This window comes from Egretta garzetta, unplaced genomic scaffold (assembly GCF_000687185.1).
Source record: "Egretta garzetta isolate BGI_Z169 unplaced genomic scaffold, ASM68718v1 scaffold424, whole genome shotgun sequence".
Taxonomy (NCBI): domain Eukaryota; kingdom Metazoa; phylum Chordata; class Aves; order Pelecaniformes; family Ardeidae; genus Egretta; species Egretta garzetta.
In genome coordinates, this window is record NW_009259489.1 from 1,845,665 (window position 1) to 1,866,544 (window position 20,880).

A 20,880-nucleotide genomic window follows, 5' to 3' on the forward strand; every position below is an offset into this window, starting at 1 on the left:
TCTTGGAGTTCTCCAGGTCTACAGAAACTCAAGATACATTCACTCTGCTGTGTTTGATTGACTAACTACACCGTAAGGGATTTGGCTAGCAATTCAGGATCAGTAAATCCAGTCAGAATCTTTGTTAATGATCTGAGGCATGAGAAATTTTAGAAAAGAACACTTTTTTTTTTTTCCCCCCCAATGTACCAAATAGTCAATACATATTGATTGCTGATATGCCTCAGATATCCTACTTAAATATAATGGTACAATCATTAGAATGGAAAATACATTTCATCAATTAATATCCACGGTATTTAAATTAACCTCAAACACGTGTTACTGATTTTTTTATAACTCTGCAACTTCAAAATTCTGAAATAAGATAGACTGATGGAAAAAACAGCACTAGATCAATAATATAGAAAACATGTGTCTCCCTCCTAAAGATGTAACCTGAAAACAGAAAAGCATTTTATGGTCCTATTACTGAAAATTTTAATACTTACCGTAATTACCCAATTTCACAAGCAAGTGCTTAGAACTTGTACATTCTTACTTTCTGACTTCTGATGTGTTATAACTATGCTTATGGATGCAATTTCAAGTATGGTCTTTTCAAATAAAATTTAGCATTTATGCTAACTTTGTTGAAAATTATTATTTAGTAAACATACAGTGAAACAGTCCCTTCCAACCTTGTTAGTATTTCCTTTACAAAGAATCATTATATAAAGTGCTGCTTTTAAAAATTTGCTTAGCTAACTGTCCTGGTTTCGGCTGGGATAGAGCTAATTTTCTTCATAGTAGCTAGCATAGTGCTGTGTTTTGGATTTAGTACCAGAAGAATGTTGATAACACACTGATGTTTTCAGCTGTTGCCAAGTAGTGCTCAGACTACTCAAGGACTTTTTGAGCTTCTCCTGCTCGGCCAGGTGCATAACAAGCTGGGAGGGAGCACAGCTAGCACAGCTAACCCAAACTGACCAAAGAGCTATTCCATACCATATAACGTCATGCTCGGGGGGGGGTTAGTTAGTTCGGTCGGTCGCTCGCGGCTCGGGGACTGCTTGCGGCTCGGGGACTGCTTGCGGCCTTTACAAAGTGCGTGGTGCTGAGTTGCCAGCCGGGTTAAACCACGACACTAACAAATTCTCACTTTTTTTTTCCTATACTACTTTAAATACCATCCTTCTCTAAAGTCTTTAGCATACTAAAAGAGCAGGGATTGTTTGACTGGCTGGCCTGATTAAGTGCACTGTAAAATAAGAAAATAATATTTTTCCTTTAATTTTTGCTTTGAAAACTGATCAAGAACTCCATCAGCTGAAGAGCTGAAGGAAGGGTCTTTTATCAACTGCCTCATAACTTTTTGCTGTTTATATATACTACTTGGACTATATGACTAAACTTTCAACAATACCTTCATTGTATTGTTCAACTGATTGTTCAACCAACGTTATCTTTCATATTTAAGCAAGATGTGCACTACATAATTCAGCATAAACCAGATAAACAGCTTTGTGTACAATGATTCATGTCCTGCATTGACTGGACATGCCATTTGTATATAAACTTGGCTTACAACATCAATGATTAGATTGCTTTGAAATGCTTACAACAATCCTTTCACGATAAGAAAGAATAAAAGCATGAGCATAGTTTGGGTTTTATACAGCTGTAACTGCTTGAGAGGACCACCACTTCCCTTTCCCCTAGTGATTAAAAAGCTAATAGATATTCTTTGATAAACCATGAACTCTTCATAGTCTGCAAGCAGAAATTCTGATTTATAGTTTTTCTTCAAAACCACATTGTTCTTAATTTCACTTTAGCCAGCATCTGGTTTACTTTGCATTACTTTAATTTCAGCCAGAGAAAATCATCCTCCCTTTTATCATTCTCTTTATTACACGCTTTACAGGCTAAATATACGGCTTTTGTTTACTGATCTACATATTTTTTTATTACATCTTTATATAAGAGATCTAGTAATATCTAATTTGACAGAAGTAATTTCGTAGCTCTATAGAACTGTAGAACAATTCAGGTTGGAAGGGGCATCTGGAAATCACCCAGTCCTACCTCCTGCTCCACCCAGGGCCACCTTAGTTCACATTGCTCAGGGCCCTGTCCATTTGAGCTCTGAGTATCTCCAAAGATGGAGATTTCATCAGATATCCAATGGATAAGTTTAATAATAAAATTGAGTTCTGCAGTAGAACTACATAATTTCCGTCCATACCTAGTAAACTAAATTCCAGTGTATTTAACTTACTTATACTTTGAATACTGTAATTAATATAAATAATACTTGAACAAAAAACTCTATCAGTGGTTTGAAGCTTGAACATTGACATTTAAGAATCTGTCAGACAACTGTTTCAAGCTGCACTAAAACATCTCTCAGGTGGCGTTGCTCTAACTTTCCTGAAGATCAAGCTGAAGAAGCTTATCAGAAAAAACCCAAAGTTTCTCAAGTCAACAAAACATAACCGTTTCTAGATTTCAAAAATTAAAGATTACATTTTCTGGTATTAGCAAGTGCAATTGATAAATTTCATCCTTACTGGAACATGTATGCTTAATGACAAGTCGGTACATACTGTATTTGTAAAAGACTTACACCACTTTCACAATGTAATTCCAAGGATCACATGAATTTATCTTCTGATGTACCCAATTAAGATGAACAAATGAGAGGTGATAATGCTCCCAGAAGAACACAGGGAGACTTACCACCTCTGTGATAAACGGCACTGCAAGACTAACATTCAATCCTTTAGAAGATGCACAGTTTTAACTTTTATTCAGACAGCTGCCGTGGGAGCAGGTGGCACCTGTCATTTGAAACCAGTGTCCATTTTCCTTACTCCTTTCTCTCTTCTCTCAATTTTTTTTTTTTTTTTTTTAAAGGATTGGCTCCAAAGGGTTCCTGGGAAAGAAGTTCTCTGCCATAACAAAAGACTTGAAGACAACAATGGCAACACCTTCTTAAAAACTAATACAAATAATATTATCACTCGTGAATGAGTTCTTATAAGATTCCATGATGGCAGTCCTTAAAATCTTAATTTTAAAAGCTTTTTAAAAATTATTATTCTAATAAGAGGCTGGGGAATATTCTTACTATTTATATTATCCTTTTTTGTTTCACTTCTAGTAGCTGCTTCAGACAGAATACATCTATCCAAAACCAGCTCACTATTTTTGTCTTGTATTCAAAAAATCTCCACAGATGATTAAAAAAAAGAATTGAAGAGGAAGAGCAACACACTAAGTTCCTACAAAACGCAGAATGGAGAAGTCTAGGAGACTTTGCTCATAGTCTTGCTGAAGAAGGGAAAAGACAGCATCCTGATTTACAAGAAAAAGGGCAGGGCGACAGAAGAAATGAGATTAGTTGTTCATGCCCAGCCTTGCTGGAACTGGGCCAACTGACTACTTCAGAGTAATGAAGTAAAGAGAAGAGTACCAGATTGCTTGTCTTAATATCCAACATCTGTAAACAACTTAAGTGATCTGCTGACAAAGCACTAGGGAAGCAAACAGCAAGAAACAGGTGAGAATGCAAGTTACAGTGACGTGACAACAGTCCTGCATCTGTAACATTAACTTTTAATATATTCCATAACACATTCTACTACATAATTTTAATCAGATGCTTTTGTGCAAGCATCTACACCTGAATGCATGCTTGCACGCAATACAAATAATGACTGCTGCCCAACTGGTCCTCTTCATCTACTCCTCTCTGCAGGTAGAAGTTCTGCTTGGGAAGATTCCTACATCAATGCAGTGTGAGGTAAGAGAATTTCATGCTGCAAAAAATCTATTCCTTGGAAAATAGAATTTAGAGCAAAAGCTTTTATAATAAGGTATAACCTGCAGACAGCAGATTGAACAAGGTTTTCAAATCTCATTCATGGAATTTTCTTAATTTAAGAAAATGCTAGATTCTTCCTGCTACACCAACCTCTTCTGGAGTAACCAGCAAAATGCTCTCTATGTATTTCAGGGCAGATGAGGTGAACAGACAGCTTTCTTTTCTATCAGTGTAACAACAGTGGAAGAGTACGTACAGGGTCCCAGCTCTTCTAGTAACACTGAGACATAGGAAATGCCAATCTAAGGTGACCAGCCCATGCTTGTAAAAACCTGTGTCACATGCCACACTGATTTCCCATGATCTTATTATTCAGAGCAAGAATGGAAGATGTAGAAGTTGTTACTTTCGTTCCATTTCTCTTTCCTCTTGGGAGCTCTGCACTTAAACTTTGAGAAAACTAGAGGAAGAGTTGCATGGCATGGACATGTTCCCTGTGCCAGGTTGTTTCAAAGAGAGCTAAACAACATCCTGCATACTTCTCAAAAGAATGGGGAGAAGAAAACAGGTTCTCTGTAAAGGAATTTCATTTTCAAAGCTGTGGTTGTTTCATGGCTTTGGGAACAGCTCAGAGAATTTGGAATGAGGGGATGAAAAGAATAGGGAAAAAGAGGTAAGGACAAGCTTCCTTCTCCAGCTCTCAATGTTGTAAAGAGAACATGTCCCTTTCACCTTTAGTCACTCACCAGACACCTACAAGAAGCTGGAGATTTGCCTACTGGGTTTTACAAATGCAGACAGGAATCTGAAATGCTAAATACATGTATACAGAATTGGATAAGGGCATGTATATACTGTAATCTTCGGTCTCTGTAAGCTTCCTTGCCTTTCTTCTCTAGAGGTTCAAATGTCTTCACTCCAAGGATCCAAGGCCAAATTCTGACATGGCAAAGCTCCCAAATCTTTGTTCAGACATCTAAGGAAACTGGTAAGCTGTGAGAAAGACCTAAGAATATCTGAAGAGTAGAGACGTGCAAGGTAATAAAGATAAAATAAGAGACAGTGGTAGGATTGTTAAGTTGGTGATTAATAGGAGCTCAAGGATTCAAAAGAAAACACACTGATTTGGAAATACGTAAAATCTATATGAAACAAGGAAAAAAAGTAAAATTCCACAGTCAGTGGAGTACTGCAGTCAGTCTGTAACATCAAGGATTCATTCCAACCTTTCTTCTGCTCACTGATGCCTACCTGCCTAGCGAAGACTGAGGTCTCTTACCAAGATGGTGAATATACTAACGCTTAACTAGGATTCAACAAGCTACTGGCCTACCTTGTAGACAATAACAATTGCATTATACTTCTAAGATGTATATATCCTGCTTGCAGAATCTGAACAAAGTAACCTAAAAAGAAACAGTAATATTCACAAGAATCTTTTAAAAGACTAAGCTCCTCCATTTACTCCTCTTTAAGTTTCTGCTTGGGACGCATTATTGGGCAGAACACCAGTGTGGCTGAAGTAGTGTGCCTCTGCAAGGAGATGGCACAAGAAAAATAGCAATGAATAAGTGTCTCCTTAAGAGTACATAGTGTGAGCATCCTAATACACATTCTAAATAAACGCATTAGGCACAGTTCTCAAGTTAAGGTGTTTCACCTCTTTTTAATTAGATGTGTGATCCTGGTAAGCTTTGCTTATTTACAAGGGAGGTCTTGCAAAGCTCAGCCCTTTGAACCTCTCTTTATAATTCAGTTTCTCCTTCATTGTCCTTCATTTGTACAACAAATTCAGAAAGAGATCTAAATATTTTATTACTCATGTTAGTTTTTTTCTCTACACAGTTTGTATTTATTGAACCACTAGTACAACAGCACATCCCCAAGCAGAAAGGTAGTGTTTGCTATGCAAAACACACAGTCCATGATTGGCATCTAAGACCAATTGATCTACCCATTACCACTAACTCCCTACCCCCACAAGCCTTACTACAAAGCTATTGATTTAAACACTGCCGATCGGTTTCCATTTTCTGATTTTGGGCAGGCCAATTAAGAAAGTGAGTAATTGTGATTACACTGCTTCAGAATCAATTACATTTGATGCAAGACAAAGTGCTCCTCTTAGAACAACGTAAAGAAAATGATTATGATCAGGAACACTTTACTGCTGAACATGCTTCTAACAGAAATGCAAAATAACTGACAATGTCTTTCATAAAGATATGTTATCAGGAAATACAAGAATATCGACATCTTTGTGTGCACAGTATTTCAACTACATTTTGACAAATTTCTACAAGTCATTCTTGCTTTTGGATAAAAGCTTTTTAAGAACTACGACAAGTTAAAAAGGCTGCAGCTGAGTTCTCTGAGACATTGCCCCCAAAACATCACACTGCACCATTTCTTCAGTGATATTGAACATCACTAGGATTTTGAACAATACATGTTTTAACAGTAAAAGAGCAAATTTAATGCAAAGAACATTTCACCTATTTTTATACTATTTTCTAAGAACTCATGTCAAAGATACAAGGCCTTATCAATTAGCAAAGGAACAAAGTTAGCAATTCCTATTCTTAATTTAATTTTAAACTTAGCTTGAGCTTTGTCATTGGACTCACATTGTCCAAATCATTAAAATGAATACACCGCTGAGGTCTGAGGCAAATCTATTTACAGTGATGTTACTCATAGTCTGGTCGGTGTTCAGGAATATTGATCTGTCTTGTTTGTCTAATAGGAAAATAATAAACAATTACTAGGCAATGTTGGAGAAAGTAATCAGTTTTTATATATCACTAATACACCAGACCTCCCAAAACATAAAGGTGATGATCTGCATAAAATCAATGTGTTATGCTACATTGCTTATCCTCATCACTGCAAAGATTCTTAGCAATAAATGGTATAAGTTTGGAATCAAATCATTAGTATACTGAAAATATATACTTGAAGAAAAATATCTGCTCTGTTTAAGAAAGAATGTTCCTGCTTGATAAAATGAGCATATTTTATTTAAAAAAAAACCCCAAAATAATTTAGGGAAAGCCAGCCTATAATTTTGAAGCAATTATGAAATTGCATTGCCTAGAAGGGAAGGGAACTTCCCAAAGAAGCCTAGCATCAGGCAACAGTCCAAAGCTGTTTCCAAATTCCAGCAAACAGCACACAGACCAGCTACAACAACGTGATGCACATAAACTACATGCCGCAGACATCTTGCTGGAAGTAGTAGTATCTTTAAAATGACTATGCATGGGCATCCATTGTACAGGAAAAAGTTTAGGCGGAAGGGGACTCAATAGTAAAACCTCCTTGCCCCTAGAACATGAAATTTTCTGTTGGAGTCACTTGGCTACATCTCTGTTACTAAGGTTTTCCTACTGTCTTTAATAACCTGTAAGTTGCGCAAGCAAGAACTTCAAGAAACGGGTACAGGACTTTCTCAAAGGGCTTCCCCTAAACTGGAATGTGGCAATATGAATGTCTATTCAATATCCTTTTTTGTGCAGAATATAGAAAGCACTGCTTCTTACAACAAAATATGTCAAAAACCATTTCAAAACATGTAACAAGAAAAAGGAAAAGAATCGTGCAGATCTATGTAGTGCCTTTGCATAGTTTCAAAGACTATATAAGCCTGAATAGCTCTTAAAAGAAGGTACCTAGCTTTTCCCCATCCATTCATCCCTGATGTTTGGATACTGCTACTATAAATTTTCCCTGGTTTTGAATGCTTGTTAATAACAGAGTTCTCACTGGGTGAACAGGTTCCCTGCTAACCTAGAATGCAACAAGAACTCATACAAAGGAGGATCTTTAATGTGCCAATAACAAGCACAAAAAGCATAAATCAAGTACATGAGACAAAATCTAGTTGATCAGCCAGTTATTTGTTTCCATTCTTTCTCTAATAATTTAAAAGAATCTACAGCATAAGGAATAAGCTTCTTTGGCCAGCAAATTTTGGAGTTGGTTTCATGGAGTCAAGTTACAAGCACTCAAGGAAGTAAAATTGCTCACACTATGTGCTTTTATGATTTGTGATTTCTTACAAGGAAGAACACACAAAACACTCAAGCAGACTCCTCAGACCTGACTGCTCCCTTCAAGGTGGTTTTATTTAGAAGAATCCCAAGAAGAGGGGGGAAAAATTAAAAATAAAGCTCAGGAACAGAGAACTTAATTCTAAATCAGAAGAGGATTTAATGCTTCTAGTTGGTATCATTTATACTAAGGGAAAAACAGGACCGCCCAAACACAACGTGCCAAAGAGTTTTTGAACTTAGATGTGTGACTTCAAACCCAGATTTGAGCTTATCATCAAATCTGTGTTTTTAGAAGCAAGTGCTAAAAAATTTGTTAGACTGGAGAAAACTAATAATCCTTGTAATAGTAAAACCGAACACTAATTATGTCTTATTTCTCCAAAACCATTTTGGGTACACATCATGTTGTGAACTGTTCCGCTACTGCCAAGTAAATTTCCAATAGACACCATTTTTGCCTTCCAAGAGAAAAAAATTACCCACCCTCCCCAAGAACTCACCATAACTGGAAACTGGCTGTCTGAGTAGAATCACAGAAGTCGATACCCATTGAAACCGTAATGGATCCTGCGGGCTCAAGGCACTCTACATGGAAACATTTTTAACAGGTAAAGTACACATGCAAAGCAATAGAAGATGCCAGATGCAAACCCACAAAATTCACATAATTAGAAAACCTATATTAAAAAAAAAGCTCCATAAAAAAGAGCCAATACTTGGAGTTCTATTTTAAGTAGGTATCACCCAAATGTCACACTTGCATGTTTAAGTGTCTTGGACCCACCCTTCCTACAGTGAATGCACATGAAATATTGCCATTCCGATCCTACAGCCCTGCAAAATAAGGATTTGTATTAGAAAAGCTAGGAAATTATTTACATTAAAAAAATATATTGAAGTTACAGCCTTTTACTTGTGTACAGATTCAGCACCGAGGTTTCTTTTTCAATAACACCAGTTTGCAAATTCCATTAACAAATAGTAAAACACAACAAATATTAACAAAATTTACATTACTACACACAACAATGGAAAAAGAGCCAAACTTAAAATTTTCATAATTAGTGTGGTTTACTTATTTCTCTATATTCCACTTGCATTAATTATGGATGGGAGCAGAAAGATTATGAACCCAAAATGGAAGATAATTTTGTGCTTTACAAGCAGTTTAGGCTGAGGCACTTCTCAAATTAAGGTATCATTCTCAAATTAAGACACATGCTCATGCCTAGTTTCTTGGCTACATCACCATACCGTTTCCTCAATATTGTAGAGAGAAGGCTTTCTTTTGTTGGGAAGAAAAGCTCTTTCTTTACATAAGTAAGAGATATTAAAAACAAGCATTGCAGCAGAGTTTGACTTCTCAAGGTTACAAGAAAGAAAACCTAAAAGCATAGTTAAAACAGGGAAATTAAAATAAAAATAATTGGGCAGGCAGAAAAATGTCTGATTTCCAGTTTATTCATTAATTTATCTGACGCAGCTGCTCCATGGCAAAAGGAAACAAAATTAAACTATATAAAGATTAAGTTCTGAAAAATATGGAAAACACAGAGGTGATACAGTTAGGCAAAGGCTAAACTGATGCTAGGCAATTAATAGAAAACAAAGTATTTCAAGAAAAGAACTCTGTGTAACTCATCAAAAGGTTACAGCCCCCAGCTCAAATTCAGACTAAACTTCACCAAAGTCTTTGAACTTGTTTTCAAATGGTGCTTCAAAGGCACCTAGCCAACCAGAAAATACTGCGTACAGGGACTTAGGTGAAATAATTTGGCCCACTTCTACTGGCAAAATCAGGACAATTACCAACAGTAATTGCAGCGATGGAGGCAAAACTAGAAAAAAAAAATTATAGGATGTGTTTTCCAAATGCTGGAAACACAAAAAATAATAAGAACAGGGCATATAAACCGAGTTCTAGATAAAGTGACAAAGAATACAAAAAATGTATATTCAAGCAAGAAAAGCAACATTTCTGGAAGGAACTACAGATGGTGTATAGCTTATTTTCTGCAGAAGAAACCAACAGCTTCACAGGACAGAGAGCACAACAATGTCTTTCTTGGGGAAACAAATATTTTAAAGTGTAGGATTGTCTTGTGGAACTCAAGAAACCTGAACTGAATAACTTATTAATTCCCAATTTTTTCATGTTTTTTATGTGAGAGAAGTCAATGCTACTGTTCACTGACTGCTATTGTGAGTACAGTATCCTCCTGATCTGATTTACAGTATTACTAGTTTTCTACTTGTAAGCCTTTGTGACTTTATTTCTTTGAATGTTTAAAGGGAGGGATATAAAATTAGGCTGATGGTGAAAACCAACTTGAAATCAGAACTCTGCACTGGGCTTCTTCTCTTGAGGAATAAACACTAAACAGTTCACTTAATACAAAAATTAATATCTTTCCTAAAAGTAACTGTCTTGATCAAGTATCTGTCATTATCAAAATGCAAATGGTTCCAAAATCTTAACTCTGAAATAAACTGTAGCATTGCACTACTGCTTTTGTAGCTATTTGGTGTAAATCTGTATAGCCTTTCAAATGTTAAAAAAGTATTTCAATAGCGTAGAGCAATTTAGTACCAAACATTTTTTTAACTACTGAAATCCTTAATTCACTGTTGTGCTTTAAGAACTTGTTTCTGTGTTCTTCTAATGTGATATGGATTCACACAGTAATGTAGCTCATTAGAAGAGAAGAAACACATGTAAAGCACAGGAGCTTGTATCAAAAAGGAGCATGTCTGTCCTTTCCATTTATATTATGAAACAGAGACACCTTTGTTCCTTCTGATTACACCACAAAGTCTTAAAATAAAGAACTGCTAAGAAAAGAATACAGGTTGTGTGCATAAGTACTTCCCTTGAGTAAAAGTTATGATTTGTATTGTTCTTTCTCAGGTCTTCTACTCTTTTCCATTAACAGAAAGTTAGCAAAAAAAAGAAAAAATCCCGATTAGAAGGTAGAAAGTAAAACAATTCCGGTTAGGACTAACTACAGCATTGATTTCTACCTATTCTAAGAAGCCACACTTTATGGAAGTACGGTAGGTGCAAACTAGACTAAAACACACACTTCCATTCCACTGCCAAAAGCTCACAAGCGAAGCAACAAGAAAGCTCGAGCAATCAAACTAATATATCTACAAGTGTTCTTTAAAGCTTGGAAAGAAAATAACAATGAATATATAAATCACACCCACATTCTTAATAGTAGCCTATCATAGCCATTCCAGACTAAGGTTGTAAGAGAAATAAAGTCTGCAGGGAGACAGAAAAAAATTATTATACCAACTGGAATTGATATAATATAATTGATATTTGAACAAGCAGGTAAGCATTCAGGCATGGAAGTTCTGATCTAAGGAGTTATTTCCAAAGTCAAATATGAGTAGGGGAAAGCAGAATTAAATTTTTGTTAAAATCAGATTATCTAAGAAAGGATAGTTGCATGAGTGTATGTATGTATACATACATACATATGTGTATATATGTGTATACATACATACATATGAGTATACTTACAACTACGGAAACACACTTTCCTATATTTGAAATTTTGCAGAAGATTAAGATTCTGTATTTTAAAAGATAGGATACTATTACCTATTGGATTGAACTCATGCATCCTCATGCCTGGAGGCAATTTCTTCTCCCCGATGTGAATATTCTCTATCTTCTGATCAGTTGTATTTGTTACTGTCACTTGCACAGATACCATACAATCACCAAAAGTGCCTGGCTGTCTTGAGAAGTGATAATGTGCTGCTAATCCTTTTCCACTCATTCGGTGAAGCAGTTCATGTGTTTTTGTTGGCACAGAGACTTGGGTAGTGACCTGTTAAGTACAAAACAACAGTTGGTGAATGGTGTAAGCAAAGAAGAGATAAAATGACAATTAAATATTGCACTTTTCACTCAGCTAGAGTGCCTGCTTTCTACTCGGAATTTTAGGGAACTAGAAACACGTAAGGACATATTCAAATCCATAAACAAATTGCAGTAGTAGGTATCAGATAATAACATTTCTGGTGCTGAGAAATAGCGGCTTTAACTTTGTTGTATTTACCTCATTTTCCATTAGAAATCTGTTTTCAATATTTTAACTCCATTAAATTACCAGAGGGTTTTTTTTAAAGAGTTAGTTAAAATAATTCCGTTGTTTCCAGCAAGAAGCCTCTTTCTATTCTATGCATCAGAACTCAAGGGTGACCCCAAGCCCACTGTGTACTGTTAAAGTATAGTGAGAAATTGTCTTCTCCTTCTCTTGTTAAAACCACAAAAAATGTTGCCTAACAACTAACACCTGTCAAACACTAAAACCAGACTTGTATAGAGCAGAAGGATGTTGCCACTTTTTTAATAGTCTTGCTGCCACCAGGAATAAGAGAAATCCCAAGGATATTTAGGTCCATCCTATCCTGAAGAATTACCATGAATAAAAGACGTTCAGTGTGCAAACAAATTCCCAGAAGATACTGCTGATAAGGAAATCTGTAATCATGAGCTCAAAAGTGCAAAAGTAAGGAATATGCAGAAAAGTGATCTGAATTATTTAAACAAGTTTTAAGGAAAGGCTAGGAAATTAAATGAAAAGTAACACCACACAAACAGAACACGGGGGTCGAAAAAGCCAAATGCTCACCATGAAAATCCTGTTTGTCTGATCAATGCACTATGAGCTACTGAACTTTACTGTATGCCTGTTAGATATATCTGTTTCCACTGATGAGTGTCCATCTTCTCTTGCCCTACCTAATAGACCTGCATGTGTAGCCAAATGAAAGGGACAACTGCAAATAGCAGGATGTTGAAGACTCCAAGCAGCTCAGCAAGGAGAACAGGCTTTTATCTTGCCTTCCCTACAAAACTCTTACAGGTTGCTACATCTTCTTGGCTGTCACATTTAACATTGAGAGGCTGATCTGAAGACTTAGTGAACACTTCCAGTAATATGAGAAGCTGGCAAGAGCTGGGATTTAAATGCACAAGGTGTTACAGAAATGGAAGAGTATCTGGAAAACATAATGCCATCAAGAATCCTGTTACAAAACTTCAGACCTTAGTGAGCATGTAACAAACTTGATCTTCATCTCTGCACACCAGTTTCTGAACTAGAAAGCCAGGCTAGTAACATTTGTCACCTCAAATGAATATCTGTAAAGATCCAGTAATAAATATCTAGAAGTGTGAGCACTACATTGATGAAAGCAGAAGAAAACTACATGAATAGTTTTATTTAGTATATTTAGTACTTTCAGTTTAGTAGAAAACTACATTTGTATTCAGAAGTGGCTTTGGAAGCTGTGTTAAGTTTCACACATTTCATACTGAATGAAGAAAAAATAATGAAGGGAAAAAGGCAGAAAGGCTTCCCATCCCCTCAAAACTCAACCAGTATGTGACTGTAATTAGAACCACAAATACAGGATGCGATAAAGCAAACAACTGCAAAAACTTCCACATCAGATTTCACTTTCAACTTTTTACCTAGTGTTTCTTCATCTAATACACAAAAACTCTGGTATCAGTTTTTTTAGAAACAAATTAATGATCTACCAGTAACCTTCAGTGTGAAGACTGAAGGCAGTTTCAGAATATGTCTGAACTGAGGAAACTCCACAAACCCAACTTTAAATCTGTACAATTTATTAATACTTTTAAAGTAAATCAGTGAAGTTCAGACATTTTCTTCTCCCTAAAAAGTTAATGTAATGTTCTCAGGGACAACATTTTTAGTTTTCCTATATGATCAGAAGAAAATACAGCTGTTTACAATAGAACACATGTCAAATATTTAGATTTCCATCCTTCTTCAAGTAATAGTAATAATACCACTTGAAGAATGCAGACACCTTATTTTTAAATGGAGTCATCTTCTTCTGTCCAATTACTGATCTCTGACAAGCATGAAAATACCTTACACTTCTGTCCAAGAACACAACTCAGTGAAATTTTACAAAACCGGTGATGTTGGGTATCTTTTTACTCCAATGCCACCTAATGTGCAAAAATAAACTATAAGATTAGGGTTACTTTTATATAGCTTATCTTTAAATTATATTTAGAAAATAATGACAACTGTGACACCACATGACCAGATTTCTGGCTAATGAAAAATGAATGGAAAAAGTATTAATTCTATGGACCTTCACAGTTCCTCAAAATTCAAAATACCTTTGAATACTAAACCCAAACTTTAATAGATTAATGATTAATTAACTCTGCTTATATTTCTAGAAATAACTGACAAGGTTAAACTCTCAAAAAACAATTCACTTGTCAGAAAATAAGAAAGGAGGTACTTCAAATAATAGCAAATTTTGTTGGTGCATAGAAAGAGACAACAACAGTAAGAAATTATTAGTAGAGTCACACTAGCACCTGTTACTTAAACCATTGCTGAAATAATGAATAAAACTTAAGTTTTAAAATGTAATTTAAATCTTATTTTTAAGCTTAAGCTTAGCTTTTAATTTTTAACATTTAATTCAATTTCAGCTGGACATGCATAATAGAAAAGTTACTTCATTAAATGGTTCATCCATTTTTCATTAACCAGCTTAGGAAATAGGTTTTATTCATGTTAAAACAAGTATTTTGAAGTACACTAGCTTCTCTGTGTTAACACATAGCTGGTTTTATTAATACTATTTATTAATAGGAGTGAAAACATAAAAAGTCAGAAGTCCAACATGTAGATACATATACATACACATATAGCAAAAATCTCTCATTATACTTAAATTGTAATGCTGACTCAAATTTTACTGAAACCTTCCTATGATTTTTAGAGATTTTAATCTATGCCCCTTTCAGCGTTACTTCTCATGTTTCAGTCATAATTTCACTTGTGAGCCCATTCACTTTTATTTTCAACATACTATACAGAGCAACAGACACACAAAGGACAGCCAGAATAATGACATTATGTTTTACCATCTTCCTTCCTGTAGAACATTACTTTTCAGTTGCATTTAACGTGGCAGTACTAGAAATAAATAAAAAATATATACGCTGAACAAAGGAATTTAGTTCTGGAAATTGAGAATTCTCAAGGTCTCTACTTGCTAGCATGGGCTTTGAGCTGGCAAAGGTTGGTGTGACTGTAATGCAGTCTATTTAACAGTTGCATCAGTCTGGTAAACAGAGGTTTTTGTTCTAATTCTAAAATTTTTAATGCATACAATCGCAATACTTAAAGAAACCCACAGGGCAGGTACCTGCAATCACTCTGGGGTTAAAATAGTCCTCCAAAGAGTTAATAGAACAAGAGGCATCTAGTAACCAGGAGATAATCCCCTACAAATCTTACACAGCATATGTTTAAATAATAGAAGTCGTTTGTGTACCTTTGGATGGTTTATGAAAATAACCAATCAATTCTGCAGACACAACATTATTTCTAAAGGAAATCTATGTGACTCATGATGCCTGGAGATACACAGAGACAAACCACACATATTTTATCAGTTTATTACAGTAAGCAAATAAGCGTGGAATGAGAGTGCACATAACTGTCTACTTAACGCTTACTGAAACATTTATAAGAGCTGTTATCTCCCTAATAACAGACAGACAGTGTGCAATTTTAGAGAGGAGAAAAGCTTCATATTTTTTAACACTTCACTAAAAAGTAACTGAAGAGTGTAAAATGAAAAATACTCTGTGCAGTTAGCTGGTAATGGACCATATTATCAACTCAAGTTAGATTTATAGGATACAAACTAGTCACTAATAGTTATTTTATGACATAGCGTGTCTGCTTTTTTTGGGTGAAGATTATTAAGATTAAACTTGCAAAACTTTTTTTTTATACAGCTGTTTAGAATGATGGAAATAAAAAAAATTAAAATATAGACTGTCCTCCCACCCCATTTTGACTGAAAGCCACCATGAATTAAAAGTCGGCATCGGGACTCCATATGGGAACACTATATTGGTGTGAGTCAGACTGGCCCCCAGGCTAACTGCACATGTTGAAAGATGATCCATCACCCTAAAAGAAGCTGCAAATATTTTTAAACTGCTTCTTATATAAGAACAAGAAGGGCAACATTAGGATTTTGCCTTAAAAGTCCCCCACTCATTAATCACTTAAAGGGAAAAGTGTAAGATCACTGACAGTAGTTTGGCTTTCTATCACAACAGAGCTGACTAGTTACAAACCACAGAATCCTCTGCACATGAACATGCTTCTTTTTGCCAGCTCAGTAAGTCCTTAATAACTAAGTTTAAGTTAATACCAAAAACTATTTTCCACAATTATTTAAAATAGAAAGCACTACAGGGTTTATTAAACCTACTACAGAAAACAGAGCCGAACAGACTTTCCTGCATGAAGTATTATTGTTATTATTAAGCACAAAATTATGTCTGCTGTCTTTTTTTCTGTTTTATTAGTTGCTTAGCTTAAAAATGCTGTAATAATAAACACAGATTAATTTTTGATCCTAAGTCAGAAAGTATATGTGTTTGGATAAAACATATTATTGGAAAAAAATAGTTGCTTCCAAGAATGATGATAATTATACTTCTATTCCTCTAAATTACATTCTGTTAAAGCGGTGGACTGAATCATTTAATCTAAGTAGCCCTTCTACTGCCCTCCTATTGGCAATATCCATGACATAATCCAAGAATGACCTACTGAGCTGTGAGAGCTATATCCTCTCTTACACTCACTGTAAGGCTATGCTCCAGTAACTCCGCAACAGCTAAGAGGAGAAGGGCTATCACGTAGCCCAGCCACATTTACATGATCTTTCAACTGAAGCTATAAGAGCAACTTAACTATAATTTTATACTATTAGGAGAAAGATGGAAAACCAGGCAAACAAAGGAAAAGACAACTACTGCCAGGAAACAGTTTATTCACGATCTTTTACTCCATTACCAGTTACATATTATTCATAGTCTCAAAGCAGTGTCTTCCTTATACAGCTCTTACAAAAATAAAGAATTAATAATTCATAAAAAGATATAATAAAAAGCAAAGAGAGAATTGCAGAAAGAATGTCAACATTCTCCTCTGCAATATTTCAAGAGCCTGTGGCAAACCCCAACATTAGAGCATATCTAAGTCACACTAATATGGATTGCCAAACTAAGGACAGCATCCCTCTGATGGGAGGGGGGGAAACAAAACAAGCAAACAAGCAAGCTCATATTTTCTGCAGTGTAGGAAAGTAACAGGATACCATGACTCAATCTGGGCTAATTTACCTAGACATATAGACACTTGAGGACATCATGTCAAATTCTGGAAAATAATACTTAAAATAACTTTGAAACAAAGGCATGCTTAACTGCACTACATCTATTAAACGTCTTCTAAAAGCCATATCTGCTAGGAAGTCCTTCAATTTCTCATACATCCTAACTCCCTTCTTTTTGCATTGTCACCAACTTTTAGACTCTACACTTCCCTAAATGATTAATATGCCAATGAGGCTAATTGAAAATTAGCATATTAATGCTCATATCTTTAAACCAGTATTGGTTTCAGACAATTTCAGACATTAGAAAGTGAGTTCCAAAAATTCATACTGATTTCCAACACTGATCGAATAATACTTTTGTCTCTAAAAACTTGCAAGGAAAATAAAAATAAAAAAACCTCAAATAACTCCCATTGATTTTGAAATCACACACAGATGAATCTCAAACAAAAGAGCACTTTTATTATACTGCCCATAGTAAGTGCCCTTACTGCCTCTGTAAGGCTGCCAAAATTAATCCTTTTCTCTGCCTTTTTTTTTTTTTACTCTAATATTTGTATGGTCTCAATTAGGTATGAAATCATCCTTTCAAAGGGTAGCGTGTTCAAGGTAATCTGTGAATCTAGAGATGATAAAAATCTTCTCTAATATTAAATTAGCACTTTTCTAATATTTTTTACGTCCCTTAGATTTTTCAATGGTTCTCCAAAATATAACCAAGTAGACATATTTCCAGTAATTCTGTATCAATAAAAAGTATTGCTCTTAGCGCACAATAATGACCACATGATATAAAGGAACCAGAATTAGGCCTTAATCTGGAGTTCAGGAACAGCAGAAAACTATTAATCCCACACCAGATTAATCAAGTACTTTTAAAAATATGTGTGCACTTGTTTTGTATTTTATGTGTAACTGGGGGCCAATGAGATTAGATTGCATTTTGCACGTATAATAGAACTTAAAGCTTTATATTACAACAACACGCGATTTTGTTTGAGATTTGGCATCTTCGCCTTCTCCTTCTGTTGAGCACAACGAAACACATGAATAATACAATGAAAATACTAGTGAAATATTTTAAAAAGCCATGCAAGAAAGAATTTCAGTAGCAACAAAATGGGAATATTCTAATGATTAAATCAGGGTTATTACACAAACATGAAGGAAAAGGCTGAACTCATTGTCATAATTATGGGCCACAAACTTGGTATAAATTCACAAGTGCACATTCTTCCCCTGGGATCACCAGTGGACTACAGAAAGGGCTTAAGCAGATACTGAGGGAAAATTTTCTTTTAACTGCATTTGCAGAAAATTCCTACACTCAAGGGCTTAAACTGTATCCCAATCAAGATTTCAACCTCTAAAATAACGGTGACCAAATCAAATGGTAAATTCATATCTGTGCATGGGAAACCTCAAGACTTACTATCATTTTGTCCTATGTATGCATCTATGAAGCAAAAAGCAGACAGCCTGGTGGCTGATGCATGTGGTGACTTCATCAAGTAGAGTGGTATTTTAAACTCCTTTACAATAGTCATTAGGTGTTTCAAGCAATAGGCATTCTCCCAAAAAACAAACACATAATTTACTTCAATTTAGTGATTCAACCCTTTCACTGATCACCAAATTGGCAAGTCTGAGGATTACATGAAGTAGTTTAAGAGTTAGAAAAACAGAGTAAGGTGGCAGCCTCACCTCGTGTCCTAATTATGAGTTTGAAATAGCGGACGCTGCCAAGAGGGATATTAATTTTGGCATTGAGTATAAATGACTTCGAAGAAGTTCCTACAAATGGTTTCTAACATATTATTTTGATTTTGGCAAAGAGCCAGTACTCAAGAGACCTCTAAAGTGAAAACATACTGAACCCTACTGGCTATAATGTATAATTTTACAGCTAGGGTTATACTATAACAACTCCTGCATATAGGTTTCTTCCAACAGAAGCACCTAGTTCAAACCTTCCCCTAGAAAAGGGCCTCTGTGTCACGGTAAGTGTATAATAAAAGTTGGAACACTTACTACACAGTATTACCTACAAGCCAAAGTGAGCTCAGCCTATAATATGCTATATTTGAAATCCAGCACAGATATGTATGAATGCTAAAATGTAAACTACATCTTTGCTGGCTGTATTAACTATATTTGAATGTTGGTCACTATATTTTTGTTGAAGAATGCAACACATTATTTTTGCTTCTATGAGGATGATCTTAATGCAAGAAACCCACTTGCAAGGGCAAAAATGTGAAATCAGCACTGAACCCACTGCTCATGTACATTGGTATTAGCACCTCCTCTGTGTGTGTGTAGAACCTCTGCATGTACTGGAATACATCTCTTTTTTCCCAATCTCGATTTTCCCCAAGTTTTATTTCATTTTACACATAAAGTTTTAACTTGAAAAAAATCTTTATTCCTGAGTTTGCAAAAATTACAGTTGTCCTAACTGTAATTTTAACGTTGCTAAAATACAGCTTTTCCATGTTTTGTTTTCCTTAAACTTCACTTTTTGGCCTTAAAAAGAAAGAAAGAAAAAATCATCTAATACAGTTTGTAGTCTGTTAAGAGACAAAGAGGTTTATTTATAAGCAGTTACCTTCAGTTCCTTTGTTTAAATTCAAAAGCACATTTCTTTTTTTTGGACTTGGAAACAAAATTTGTGGCATCAAATGACTTATTCAGCTTCCGTGAGGACACTTCTTTTCACACTCATTAAGAAGAAATGCCACTCAATCCTGTCTACAGACAGCTCAGAGCAATGTAAGCAACAACATGCACAGCACACTGCAAACAAAAAACCTCACCCTATGGATATCTCTAATAAAGGCTCTACTGTACAGACAGGGATCCTGAATGTAAGCATGCTGCTTTACACAGTAGCTGCGGCCATAGCCAAGTCCCTCAGTTGATGACTGAAGGCAAATTAGGTAGGTAATTTTTTCTCATCTACTTTTGAAATTACCTTGCTACTAACTAATATACAGTATTTCTGCTACTATCATCTAAATCCTCCGAAGATTGTTAGTCAACTGAGCACAAATGTAGCAGCAGGAAGACTGTGACAATAAGCATTTATTAAAACTTATTCAATTTTACCACAACTTTTAATACACAAATGTAGTTAATAATAGTTGAAATTTATGATTTATGTAGTAAGCATATGTTCTAATGCTGCTGGTGTTACAAAGCTCCTTCAGTGGAAATGGTAGAATGATTTTTGTACATTTTTCATAAAAACATTCCAAACTACTAACAGTAAAAATTTGTACACAAACCTTTTACAGCCATGAATTATTAAACTCCACTATACAGTTAAAAGATCTATTTTACAGCTCTTACAAATGTACCTTTCCTCAACTCTCCTGGCATCCTCAAACCAAGAACACAAATGCTAGGGGCTGGAAACACCAGATGACACTGTATACAGCCATATAGAGATGGAAACTTTTCCTAATCCAAGTGAACAAAAGTTTAAAATGAAAACTTCCATCAACTGTACAGCAACCAAAACTAATTCAGGAAGATTCTAGAACTGCTTTCTTTAGTCTTTATATGTCAAGACACTGGTCATCAAGTCATTAGGAGAAAAGCACTCAAAAATAAGGTGAAAGTCTGCCACCAAAGTGAGCTTTTTAAAGCCCATCTCTCTGATGATACTATATTTAATCACAGCACCGTTCAACAGCCTTTTAAACAGTCTATGGCATAAGAGGACTGAAAACATTTCTAAATGATGCTGGTGTGAGAAAACTGGCACATCACTTACCAACTTTTTAA

The 20,880-nt window shown here is 35.3% G+C and overlaps 1 protein-coding gene across 5 annotated transcripts in view; it reads right to left on the reverse strand.

Moving 5' to 3' along the window:
- AP3B1 (adaptor related protein complex 3 subunit beta 1) overlaps positions 1-20,880 on the reverse strand; it is a 160,904-nt gene that overhangs the window by 19,786 nt on the left and 120,238 nt on the right. For all 5 annotated transcript variants that reach the window (XM_035892818.1, XM_035892823.1, XM_035892822.1 and 2 more), the window contains 2 exons: positions 11,477-11,708; positions 8,364-8,448 (listed from right to left, as the gene is read on the reverse strand). In XM_035892818.1, coding sequence (XP_035748711.1) covers positions 8,364-8,448; positions 11,477-11,708 — 317 coding nt within the window. The remainder of the gene's footprint in view (positions 1-8,363; positions 8,449-11,476; positions 11,709-20,880) is intronic.